This window comes from Scardinius erythrophthalmus (assembly GCF_964197995.2).
Source record: "Scardinius erythrophthalmus genome assembly, chromosome: 19".
NCBI classification, from domain to species: Eukaryota; Metazoa; Chordata; class Actinopteri; order Cypriniformes; family Leuciscidae; genus Scardinius; species Scardinius erythrophthalmus.
Genome location: NC_138239.1, coordinates 35,433,022 through 35,447,165, shown reverse-complemented (window position 1 = coordinate 35,447,165; position 14,144 = coordinate 35,433,022). Strand labels below are relative to the sequence as shown.

General features: G+C 36.3%; 1 protein-coding gene across 1 annotated transcript in view; it reads left to right on the top strand.

The window, feature by feature from the left end:
- Positions 1 to 13,931, top strand: part of eipr1 (EARP complex and GARP complex interacting protein 1) — a 51,322-nt gene extending 37,391 nt beyond the window's left edge. Inside the window, exons 7-10 of the mRNA XM_081347796.1 lie at positions 6,972 to 7,139; positions 10,055 to 10,222; positions 12,136 to 12,315; positions 12,822 to 13,931. Of these exons, the coding sequence (XP_081203922.1) occupies positions 6,972 to 7,139; positions 10,055 to 10,222; positions 12,136 to 12,310 (511 nt within the window). The 3' untranslated portion in view covers positions 12,311 to 12,315; positions 12,822 to 13,931. The remainder of the gene's footprint in view (positions 1 to 6,971; positions 7,140 to 10,054; positions 10,223 to 12,135; positions 12,316 to 12,821) is intronic.
- Positions 13,932 to 14,144: the final 213 nt, after the last annotated feature.

The following is a 14,144-nucleotide window of genomic DNA, read 5'->3' as shown; positions in this document are numbered from 1 at the left end:
ATTTAAATTTTTTGGAGAAAGAAAATTTATACTTTATTGAGCAAGGATGCTTAAAATTGATCAAAAGTGAGAATAAAGACATTTATAATGTTACAGAAGATTCTAATTGACATAAATGCTGTTCTTTTGAACATCTCAGTGAACATATTGGTATTTTGAACATGTCTTCCTCTTCTGCAGCTTCACTCCTCATCCTCAGTCTTCCCATCTACTTCTGCCTCTGCATTTCACTTTGCATGTGTGTTGTTCTCGTTTTCTGTACGTCGACACAAGCTCTGTTCTGTGCATCTCAGTCTTCATCTTCTGGTCTTCATTTCTCTCTTCTGCTTCTTCTCTCGCTCATCTCACCTCATCAGGTCAGACTGTTATCCCGGGATCAATAGCACTGTGATTATTATTCCTCAAGCAGAGCTCGCATGAACATTCATTTCACTCGGCACACACATTCTAGCTTCCCGCTCACACACGCCGGATCATGACAATCTGAACTCTACAAACATTGAGGAACAGATCACTTTGTCGAACTAAGAAACATTCCTTCAAAGTGTGATGTTTGAAAATGCATTATTAGTGTTGAGAAACATGTTCATCCTGATGTTCAGAGCATTCAGTGAAGCACATTATTTCTAAATAATCCAGCTGCAATCTCTCTAGAAAGATGAATGCAAAACTTACCATTGAAATACTATCACCATAATGTGTTTTTTTTTGTATCTTTTTTTTTTTTTTTTTACATTGACCATGGTTATAACATGGGTTTCAAAGTAACTTGGAGCTCCATAACATATGAATTACCACTTTTACTACCGTTCAAGAGTTTGGGACCTTTTTTTGAGAGAAGTCTCTTCTGCTCTCCAAGGCTGCATTTATTTGGTCAAAAATGCAGTAAAAACAGTAATATTGTGAAATATTATTATAATGTAAAATAACTGTTTTCTATGTGAATATTTTGTAAAATGTCATTTATTTCATTACTCCAGTCTTCAGTGTCACATGATCCTTCAGAAATCATTCTAATATGATGATTTTCTGCTCAAGAGATATTTGTTGAAAATGTTTTTTTCTTCTTTTTTTGTGTGGAAACTGTGATACATTCAAAAGTTTAGGGTAGGTAAGATTAAAATGAAATGATAATATTACTTTTATTCAGTAAGGACATTAAATGGATCAAAATTGACAGTAAAGACATTTTTATTATCTTACAAAAGATTCTATTTCAAATAAATAAACTTTCAATTCAAAGAATCCTGAAAAAAAGTATCAGTTTCCACAAAAATATCAAGGATATGTTTTCAACATTGATAATAATAAGGACCATTTTAATAACTGGTCACCAGTTTTAATTAACAGTAATTAAGGATCAAATCATCATATTAGAATGATTTCTGAAGGAGCATGTGTCACTGAAGACTGGAGTAATGATGCTGAAAATACAGCTTTGATCACAGGAATAATATTTCACAACATTACTGTTTTTACTGTATTTCTTCTGCCTTGGTGAGCAGAAGAGAATTGCTTTAACGACAGTACGATACAATGCATATTTAGAGTTTGCACATGCATGTTTAAGCATTAGTTAGTGCAGAATGTGCAGCTGAACATGCTTTAGTTCACGGAATTGATATTGATTCCATCATTACTTTTCCAGACCATGTACACATAAACATGCCGGTGACTCTGCATTTTTGTTATATTCAAAAAAATCACGTATTTCTCTGTAAATGATGAAAAGTTTCAGCATAAATGCTTTTTTTCTCAGAATAATGTTAAATATGCCCAAATTCATACTTTTCTCTTGACAGTGGTGAACATTGTCTTCTAGGTAAAGGTTTTAAAGGGTCATTAATTAATATATGCACTGCACATGATAGAAGCCAGGGGAAGCCAATAATACTGTAGCATCTGATATTTTTCATATTAGGTGAATGAACTTTTTTATTTTTTTTATTTTTATTTTTATTTACTTTATGTTGCTTTAACAACCAATATTGGGGTCAAACAAAAGAAAATCCATGGAACTGACTAATTTCATTATATTATATTGATTGACTGTGATTATTGACCAAACTGTTTGCCTACTTGAAACTACAGCTTGTAATTTATCTGTTTATCTGTGCTGCTGTAGCTAACACAAAATAATACTTTTATGAATAAATCATGCAAAATAATTAATGGATGAAAATTGAAAGTAAATTATTAAATTAAAATGAAAAGCATAATTTATTTTTATATATAATTTTTTTGTCACTTCCCTGTTTTTTGTTTTTTTTCATTGCTTTTTTCAGATCCTGCAAGCATAATGTCTATGTGTCTGGCTTCCGGTGTCATCCGCTTCTGCTTATTTTTAGCTGTACAAAACAGCTGATTATGCTGCTTAATATCTATCTCTAGCCATATTATTTTAATGTATTGTCATAACTATGAACACATTGTTTTTTTTAGCACAAACAGTTTTACTGTTTAATGCACTATTCTTCTCGTTATATCTATTGAATTGGAAGTCTCGCACATTCACAGAAAACAGTTCACTTCCGCATTGTAAGATAATGTGTGTATCAGGTGTTTGTGTGTGAGTCAGTGTTTTCCGCTGTCAGGCTGCATACATCCACACACTGTCTCCTGACCTTTTAACTTCCCTGCGGTCCGTCTAATAACCCATAGCTTTAGAAAGTGCCATTTCCTACAGAGCTGCTTGAAATCCGCATGCTTTTAAACGGTCTTCCTTGTGGACCGAGGCAGAAATCAGGCCTTCCATTCGGCATGTCTTAGATCTCCGTGATGTTGCCATGGAAACAACGGTCCGACTTGGTGAGCATTTGGGAAACGCAGCCCAAGCGGATCGCTCATGCAAGTCCATTTATTAGCCGTGCCGTGCGGAACAGGGGCTTCGTAATGACTTCTGTGACCAGGAAAAGGGCGCTGGGAAGGGGACGCGAATTGACCCGCACCGTGTCCGCAGGCTTACGGATCAGCTAATCTCTCTCCGATTTGGTGTGGCGTGTGCCGTGTGCTCACCGGATCCCAATTTCACATTTACAAGCATGAAGGACTCAGGAGCAGCGCCGCTAACCTCATTTCTTACTCCATTTCGGTGCTGGCTGTGTCTCCGGACGCTTCCCGGCTCCTTAAACGGGATGAAGTTCACAACCCCTCCGTCTGCTAGAGGTCACCTCTGTTGTGTCTGCTCGCTTTCAGAAGGCCAAGCTACAGATATGTGTCATGATTCCTGTCTTGTGTGGACTTATGTTATTTCCTGGTTTGCACAATGTTTTGTGTTCATCAACTGTACTGTATGCCAAGCCGGAAAAGTGTGAGTTTTCCTTCCTCAGTCCTGAAGGAGTGTCTATGGACGAGGGAAAGGTACGAGCGGTTTTAAATTGGCCTCAACCCACTACAGTAAAAAAGACTACAAAGGACTACAAAGCATGGCACAGAACAAGTCCACACAAGACAAGGGGAACACAAGACAGGAATCATGACGATATGACTATCTGCGTAAAGTCTGGTGCGTTTATCAAGAGCAGAGTAATCTGTAAAATTGCAATTTGGTTAGTTTTTAGCTGATGTTTATGGGACATTAAAGTCCTTGTGTTAAATGATTTCATTAAACTGCAGGTATGCTTTATAAACCGTCACAGGACAAATTATCAATAGGGATGCAATGCGAAACAATCGGCCAATTATAAAGGATAGTTCACCCCAAAAACTCACTTACTCACCCTCAAGTTGTTCCAAACCTGTATAAGTTTCTTTCGTCTATTCAACACAAAAGAAGACATTATAAAGAATGTTGATAACCAGTTGACAGTAGTCATTGACTTCCTTAGTAGGAGAAATAAATACTATGGAAGTTAATGGCTACTGTCAGTTGTTTTATTACCAACATTCTTCAAAATATCTTCTTTTGTGTTCAACAGAAGAAAGAAACTCGTGCAGGTTTGGAACAACATGAGGGTGAGTAAGTGATGACAGCATTTTCATGTTTGGGTCTGTCTCTTTAAAACAGGTGATGATCAGGGCCAGTTATGTCCTGTCAATCACAAGGAGGCGGACAACATGTCAGACTGCATCCCATAGTGTGTGCAAAGAAAATGTCTCTTGTGTTGAGTTTAGGGCTGTCTATGTGACAATAATGCATTAACAGTTAAAAATGTTATGTTAAAGCAGGCTGTATTTGAGCCTATGAATCACCTTTCAGCCAGGATTCTTGCCAGATCTACTGTTCTTCCCTACATCAATCATCATTTGTAGCGTCTCCCGTCCAATAATCACGAAGAGCTTTGTGCTCTGTTACGTCTGATAAGAAACAAAGTCTCAGCTTTCATATTATCTCCATTTTATCATGAAAGTCAAACAATAAGTGGTGTTTTGACACTGTTAAATGTGAGTCATCTCTTCCAATTTAATACAAGTTGTTACAGCAGAACATCAGAAGGTATGTTGAAAGAAACAGTACAACTTACTGAAATGTGTCATGTCTCATGTAATCGCTCAATCAGTGTCTCAACCGTTGAAAGACATCAATAAAACAGCTTGAGAACAATGTGTAACTTAACGTTGCATTTACAGCTATAAAAAAAAAACACTAGAGAAGAGCTTAGTTACTGTTAATGATATATGTATGTTCAAATACATTTGTCCATGAAGACAATGTGCAACTGAGTTGTATACAAGCATTTCATTTTTTTTATTTGAGTGTAATTATTAGCTGAAAAACAGCAGTTGAATGTAATAGTTTGGGCTCTGTTGTTACTTTAACCTCTAATATTATAGTTATGGACCAAATGAGAGGATTCCCTGTATAGTTTACAGCATTAATTTGAAGGGATTGTTTTACTAAAGAAAAGCAAATTATGTGTATTCTGTATAGTCGGCTATCGTATCGGCGGAAAATCTTTAATTATTAACACATTTTGTATTATTCTGAAGGATTCCTTTGATCATTATGTCACACTTATCCAAAAGAAAGTTTGTTTTTACTTTAATCAACTGATCATTTCATTTTTAATGACATGCTTTTAATTGTCAACGGAGGGAAAACACTTACATCTTTCTGTAAATTTCGACTCACTCAATAACACAAATTGTTTCTAAACTCTGTCACAATATTCTGACAAATATTTTTCCTTGTAGACAGAGAGTCTTGTGTTATTACTAGTGAGTCTCCCAAGTTATGTCTCAAGTCTATGACAGCTTTTCTGCTTTTCCAAAAAGTTAATTGCACATTTTTATCTCACAATTCTGACTTTTTACACAGTTGTGAGTTTATATCTCAGAATTGCAGGTTATAAATTTGGGATTCTGAGTTTGTATCTCGCAATTGTATTATTTTTTAGACACCTGACCGGACCACATGCACATGCAAAATTCTGAGGAAGAAAGTCTGAAATGTGAGATATAAACGTACAATTTTGATGAAAAAAAATCTTTTAATATTATTATTCTGTGGTGGAAACGAGCTTCCATACAAATCAGTTTGATTGTCAGTTGTCAAGTCAACTTTTAAGCACAAAACGATCTTTGTTCCTGGCTGACTGATCCAAACCTGTGCACCTCGATTCTGGAAACTTATTTTACAGTCTGATAAACAGTACCATTTTCACTGGTACTTTGCAGTTTTGTGTGCAAATTGCATTAGACAGCCAGAGTGAACAGACCGAGGCTGTGCTGAAAAATGCCTCTACATACAGTATTGCAATAAGAGGATCAAATTAAAGCTACAACAACTGATCTATAATGATAGTCAACAATAAATTGCATGACTAATTAGTAGGGTCTGTGTACTATTGCATAGAGAACCCTCACTAGTAATGAAAATAAACTCATTTCCGTTGGAAAAAAAACTCCTTAAAAAAAAGGCCATGAACAAGCAGATTTTTTTTCTTTAAATTAAGTTGTCTGAAACGTTTATAATAACTACATCAATGAGAGTAATAAACATAGTTTCATGAGGCTGTATTGTTGGTTATTGTTGGCCATATTGAGGCCAATTAATGTGTTTAATTTGTGATATCATAATGAGTTTTGCCATTACTGAATAGCATACTAGCATAGAAAAATATGAGAGAAAAATGACGAGTCATACGCCATGCTATTTTAAATTTAGCTGATAATAGAAAATGAGCAGAAATGTGGATTAAAGTTTGTTGTTGAGCAGTAAAATTACCATATTTAATGTAAAAAAAAAAACATAAAACAACCTACATAAAACAAAAAATATATATATATTTCTAAGGTGTAGAATAACAACATGTTTCTCATAAAATAAGGATATATATATATAGGCTGAAAAAGTCATAGTAATAACATATTTTTCATAAAATAAGGAAATTAAAATCTGACCACTGAAGATTTTTTAAAACCTATTGAAAGAAATAATAGTCAGATTAATCAAATAGTTGTTAGTTGCATCCCTAGATGGAATATTAGCATTGTCTGCTATTGATTTAATGTTCCCACTCCATAAAACAGGACTCTCAATGTTAATATCGCTCTCCAGCGGCTGTGTCAGACTCGACATGAATGGAGACTTAATTGAAGCTCAATGCACTCTCTCATGTCAAATATTTCACTTCCTGTTTTAATGAGATTTTTAATTAGCATGTTAATTGTCTAATGAGTGTGTGGCAAGATAGCCGGCTAATGGGAGTAGAGAAATCCAGACGTGATGGTGTAGTAATACGTCTGAACTGTGTTTAGTCCATACAGATGAGCCTGAGGTCGCCTAAAGCACACACACACACACACACACACAGAGCTTAGCAAGTCTTCACCTTGCGAAGGACGCGAGCAGCCTGTGCTTTATGGCTTGTCACACTTTTATACGACGCGTGATGGAGGTGTGACCTTCAGACCCAGACGCTCCATCCTTATCTCTCGCTTTCCCACTCTATCTTTTGTTCCCGTTCTCTTCTCTCCATCACTCAGTCTCTGAGTTCATTACATTGGTCTGTTGTTTTTGTTGTTCACAGTCAGATCTACTGCATTGAGAACGCTCACGGGCAGCTGGTGCGTGACTTGGACTTCAACCCGAACAAGCAGTATTACCTGGCCAGCTGTGGAGACGACTGTAAAGTCAAGTTCTGGGACGTGCGTCACATCAACGAGCCCGTCAAGAGTCTGGAGGAGCACTCGCACTGGTTAGACTCACAGAAACACACTCACACACACTACAACACTGCAACAGCAAGTCTGAAAATGTACACTTAATACTAGTCAGAAGTTTGGAAGAATTAAGATTAATTAAGAACTAATATATACATAGTTTAGAACTAATATATATATATAGTTTATTCCTGTGATCAAAGCTGAATGTTCAGCATCATTACTCCAGTCTTCAGTGTCACATGATCCTTCAGAAATCAGTCTAATATGATGATTTGTTGCCGATTTTTTTTTTTTTTTTTTTTTTGAAAACGTGATACTTTTTGTGGGGGGGGGGATTCTTTGATAGATAGTAAATTCGAAATAACTTCTTATTAAATGTTGAAAACAGTTTTTGCTCCTTAATATTTTTGTTTCTTGAGCACCAAATCAGCATTTAAGAATGATTTCTGAAAGAAAAAAAAAAAAATTATACATATATTTTCAGACTGTTTTTTTTTAAAAAGAAAAATTATATATATATTTATATAAAAAAAAATTAAGTCTGTGTAAGTCTGAAAATATATGTTTAAAAAAATATTTATTTATATATATATATATATATATATATATATATATATATATATATATATATATATATATATATATATATATATATATATATATATATATATATATATTTCTTATTAAATACATAAAGTACACTACCATTCAACAGTTTTGGGTCAGTCATTTCTTTTTTCTTTTTTTTTTTTTTTAAGAAAGAAGTTCATAGTTTTATTCAGCAAGGATGCATTCAACTGATAAAAATGTACAGTAAAGACATTTATAATATTACAAAATGTTTCTATTTCAAATAAATGCAGTTTTTTCAACTTTCTATTCATCAAAGAATCATGGTTGCCACAAAAATATTATAGTAACCAAATAAAAAAAATAAGCAGCACTAAATCATCATATTAGAGTGATTTCTGAAGGATCATGTGACACTGAAGAGTAATGATGCTGAAAATTCAGCTTTGATCACAGGAATAAATTATTAAAGAAAAAAGGAAATCTTACCTACCTCAAAATGGTAGTGTATTTATTTGATAAAAAAAAAACATATATATATATACACGTATATGAAATGTATTTTGTTTTATACACTACACAGAATCAAATCTGTCAACAAATGAGATTGTTCAGATTTATTGGTTGAAATGCCTCAGGCTGCTTTTAAAACTGGCATGTCAAGGTCTGTGTGTGAGATCTCTGTTAATTAGCTGTTGATCTATCTTATGTGACTTACCTTTGCAGCCACATTCATAACTGTATTTCAGTTACATCAAAGATAATCATCTTTTTCATCAGCTTTGAGGCTTGTGTTAGTACGATCTTCCACATCTCGCTTGAAACCGGCCACAGTCAAAGCCTGCCATCCTGTGCTGTTTTATCAGGTTTCAACATGGTTATCTTCAATGTAAAAGACAGTATTTTAATTAGAGTGTGTATATCTAAGCTCTTACATCTTGCTGATGCTGTAGTTGTGTGTTATAGTGCTCAAGGGTGTGTTAGCGTAGCTGGTTTTAGCTCACTGCGGATCTATTTCAGTGTGTGTGTGATTGTGCGAGAGTATCTGCTCGTAGGTGTGACTCACTGGATATAATTGCCTCAGAATCAAACGTATTGCTTTCTACACACACACTCACACACACACACACACACACACACACACACACACACACACACAAACACACACACATCAAGGCATGATAGCATGTCAGCCACAGGATGCTATCTCTTAAAGATAGAGGCATGGAATCAATCAGAGATGTTTTGATCCTATTTAGATAGGTAAGATCCACAACAACATCGTCCCGCATGTTCCTCATTTCTTGTGTTTGCCGCGACAGGGGTTCTGCTAAGCCTCGGGCTGGGAGGTATTAGGGAATATTTTGGGATCGGAGACAGATTAGTTAGGGAGAAGTCTTGACTGAGCCAGATTTTTACTGCTGACAGCTGAGTTATTCTCCCACAATCCCTGGCTATGAGGCTCGGATCCTCTTCTGAGCCCGAGGCTGATATAGACGGAGGAGGAGAAAAGAGAAGTAAGTCTGTGGGCCCTATCTTACAGCCGGTGCAATGCAGCACCAGGCGCGACGCAAGTGTTATCTGCTAGTTTCAGCCCGACGCAGTTTTCATTTTCACGTCCTGCGCCACGTTGTTTAAATAGCAAATGCATTAGTGTGTTCAGGCACATTGTTGGAGCGTTGCTATTTTGAGGAAGTGAAATAGACTGAGCCATTGAAACCTGGTCGAAAGTAAATGGCGCAATATTTTTTTTATTTAATGAGCGTGTTAGTAATGTGCGCCTATAGGCGGGGTCCACAACACGCGTATACTCTGCTTATTACACACACAGGGGCGCAAAGTAGCACACAAACATCCCAAATATTAAAAATAAAAGGATTACAATGTGAAAGATTATTATTGAATCCGGCTTGTCCCGTAGATGGTCTGCTAGCGCTTTAACCTCTCACACACACAGCTTTAACCTCGCGCACGAGCAGATCCGTTTCCTCTCTGGAGACACGTTCAGTTTTTCCGCTTGCAAATTCCGCCATGTAAATAGCGAATCCGCCGTGGCGCGAGCACAACTGGGATTTAAACGGAATGGGAGATGAGACTCTGATTGGTTTAACGCACGTATATCCCAAAACACACTCGTTACTCATTAAGAGAATAGGGACGACCCTTTTAGACCATGCGCCGGGAGCGCCAACCATTTTTCCCGTCGTTAAACTAGCAAAAGTGGATTCGGATGTCCTAAGTGCGCTTTAGACCATGCGCTTCGATAGTTAAAATAGGGCCCTTAGTGTCGTGGGTGAAGTGGAAACGCAGGGGAAGAAGCAGCCGTGTTTGAAGAGGAGTGTGTCACGCTGTGGTGTGTGCTGTGCTGGTGTTTCAGGGTGTGGAGTGTGAGGTATAATCACTCTCATGACCAGCTGTTGCTCACGGGCAGCAGTGACAGCAGAGTGATCCTGTCCAACATGGTGTCCATCTCCTCCGAGCCGTTCGGACACCTGGTGGACGACGACGACCTCAGCGACACCGAGGAGAGCCAGCAGGAGGACAAGTACTCTTCCCTTTCTCTTACTCTACCTTACACCTGATTTTTCTATACTGAATTGTATTTATGTAATTAATTCAATTAAATTCAGTTTATTTCAGCACACTTCTGTTCATTTCAATCCAGTTCAGTATTGGTCAGTTCAGTTGAATCTAGCTCAGTACAATTTCAGTCCAGTTTGATTCAGTTAAATTCCATGAAATTCATTTAGCTTTTCAATTGAGTTCAGTACAATTCAATTTTATTAATTTTAACCCAGATCAATATAGTTTACATCAGGTCAGTTGAATCTAACTCAGTATTTTTAAGATCAGTTTGATTCAGTTAAATTCCAGGAAATACATTTTTTTCTTTTGAATTGAGTTCAGCACAATTCTATTAAATTATGTTAATTTCACTCCAGTTCAGTACAATTTAGATCAGTTCAGTTCAGTTGAATCTAGAACAGTGTTTTTCAGTCCAGTTTGATTCAGTTAAATTCCAGGAAATACATTTGTTCTTTTGAATTGAGTTCAGTACAATTTTTCAGTACAATTCAGTTACACAAAATGCATTTGTTATTTTCGAATGAGTTTGGTACAATTTTATTAAATTCTATTCATGTCAATCCAGTTCAATATAGTTTAGTTCTGGGCAATTCAGTTCAGTCTAGCTCAGTAATTTTCAGTACAATTCAGTTAATTCTTTTCATTTCAGTCCAGTACAATACAATTCCAGTCCAGTTTGATTAAGTTAAATTCCATGAAATCCATTTGTTCTTTTTCAGTTGAGTTCAGACCAATTCTATTAATCTCAGTCCAGGTCAGTACAATATAGTTCAGGTAAGCTCAGTAGTTTTCAGTCCAGTTTGATTCAGTTAAATTCCCCAAAAATACATTTGTTCTTTTCATTTGAATTCTATTTAGTTCAGTTCATTTCAATAAAGTTTATTTCAAGTCAGTTCAGTATATTTTAGTCCAGTTTGGTTCATTTCAATTGAACAAAATGCATTTCTGTTCATTTCAGTTCAGTCAGTCCATTTAAATACAATTAAGTTCAATTCAGTCAATTCAACTTGCTAGTAACTAGCTCAATATATTTCAGTCCAGTTTGATTAAGTTAAATTCCATGAAATTCATTAGCTTTTCAACTGGGTTCAGTACAATTATGTTCTATTCATTTTAACCCAGTTCAGTATAGTTTAGATCAGGTCAGGTCAGTTGAGTCTATCTCTGTATTTTTCAGTCCAGTTAGATTCAGTTAAATTCCAATTAAATAATACATAATAAATAATAATTTAATCCATTAAATAATCCATTAAAAGCATTACATTTTATAGAATTTAATACTATTCACTACATTCCAATTCAGCTGAGTTCATTTCAATTGCATTCAGTTTGTGTGTCACGGCACAAGTACAGCAAAATGTTAACAGTATCAGTTTTTGATCTGATTTATTAGACAACAAAAAGTTAAATGCACTCATTTGTCAAGGATCACAATAAAGTTAAAAAGTTGTTTCCATTGCGGTCCTTGATGTAAAGCACAAACTTCACTCATAGTGGCAGGTTACTTTGGCATTGCATACTATTATAAATACAAAGCTACAATAGGTTTCCACATTTGCAAAGTTTACAATCACAATCAAACATCCACACAATACACTAATGCAAATTCATCTCTAAAACAACCTATCTAATAACCAACTTGTAACATTCACACTAAAACCAACCATATTAGAAATACTTTTGATATCAAGAGGCAACGAATTCCACAATTGAGCCCCTGAGTACTCAAAAGACCAATGACCATACGTAGTTTTAAAACGATATAATGTAATATCCATGAGACTTTGCCTAGTATTATAAAGATGTCTCTCATGTGTTCAAATATGTAGGATCTGTTTTATTGATTCCTCTGCTGATGTTTGTTGTGCGTAGGGGGAAAGAGCCCCTGCAGGACAGCATCATCTCCACATACGAGGAGCACGAGGACAGTGTGTATGCGGTGGAGTGGTCCGCTGCGGACCCCTGGCTCTTCGCCTCGCTCAGTTACGACGGCCGGCTGGTGATTAACAGAGTTCCTCGAGCCCTTAAATACCGAATCCTTCTGTAGAGCCGGTGAGTGACGAGTGCTTGAAAACAGGGACATTATTCACACTATTCAGTATGTGTAAGAAATAACAGCAAGACGTTTTGGTAACACTTTACAATAAGGTTAACTACTGTAGTTAACATGAACTAAGAATGAACAATACTTCTACAGCATTTATTAATCTTAGTTAATATTCATTTCAACATTTACTAATGTTATTTAAATCAAAGGTTGTATTTGTTAACATTAGTTAATGCACTGTGAACATAAGGTAACACTTTATTTGTTTATATGTTACATGTAAATTATGCATAGTTGCAACTAACCCTCAACCAAACCCTAACCCTATAGTAAGTACATGTAGTTGCTTAATATTACTCAGCACTTAAATATATAATTACACTGTAACAATGACACCTTAAAATAAAGTGTAATACATTAAGTAATGTTAACTAATGTCATCACGTTAACTAATGTTATAACGTCCTAATTGTGAAGTGTTACCAACGTTTTTTTCTCTTTCTTTTCCCAGAATGAACTCACATTCCCAGCTTCTGCACGAGTGAAACCCTGCTTTGACTTCATACTGGACTGTTTGAGTAAAATAACGTGAGACGTCGCTCTTTGCTGTATATCTGTGTCATGATTTCTATACACCTGATGATATACTGGGCTGGTTTACCGTGAATTAGTTGATATGAATGCAGATATGGCTGTTTTTGTGTGTACTGTTTGGTGCTGTGAGAAATCAGAACCTTGAAGATTAATTATGATTATGTGTCTTATCATGTACGCTGTAACAAAAGCAATGCTCTCAGGAGCTGTCAGAGAGAGCCTAATTACCCCTGTATGTTTCCCATAAAACAGCTGTAATTAAAGAGCAAGATTTGATGTCCTTCTCTCGTTCTTATCGGCGTGAGCGTTCATTAAAGCTCCTCCAGTGACAGCCTGTTTTAATTGCAGCTTGACTCTCCACATCTCGGGCTGTCAAGGGACGGCCCCGGTCCGATCCGTCAATACCAGGGCCGGGGAACGAGTCTCTGAATGCATAATGTCACGCCGGATCCTTTACGAACCGCCGTCTGTCGGCAGGGATGCTGGGAGGTTAAATGCGTTTGGAGTTTAGGGATTTTCACACTCTCGCTCTGAATGGGTCTGTCACAAGCCCTGCTGCCTCTGTTCTTCTGTGGACGTGTCGGATGTTAGTGCTCATGGAGGAGACATTCGACTGTCCCACCTAAAGGGCTGAATATGTCTTATGCATTCTCATCCTCCTGGAAAGTTCATATTTACTAGTTCAAAATTCCTAATAGAGCACAACTGTCAAGTTCTTGAAGTCAAATCTCATTAATTTTCCACACACAGAATTAAAAACAGTTATACACAGACCAGCTGTGTGCTCTGAGATCATTCAGTGATGATAAGGTACACTTCTGAATTTCTGAATTGCAGAATTCCTGGTGAAGAACTACACTACCCATAATCCCAAAGAGAAATCCACCAATCAGAGACGCCGCTGTTACTACGGAAGCAGAATTGAGACAAGAGCTCACCGGCATCCACTCAGTGCTATGAAAGTTGGTCATGTTGGTCTCCATACACTGTGAAATTGTCAGAAATTCACCAATAAAAATACAATGGGAAAAAATCAGCTTATAACCACCATACTAATACAGATGGCACAGTAGAAAGCCACATGATAAAGCAGAGATATTCATAAACCATGGCCAATACTCGTACTGTAGATAGACACAAACACAAAGACAAAACCATCAGGATAACACACATGATAATGCAATAAACATTAATAGAAATTGTAACACAAAACACCCTATTGAACATTACTGATAAGTAA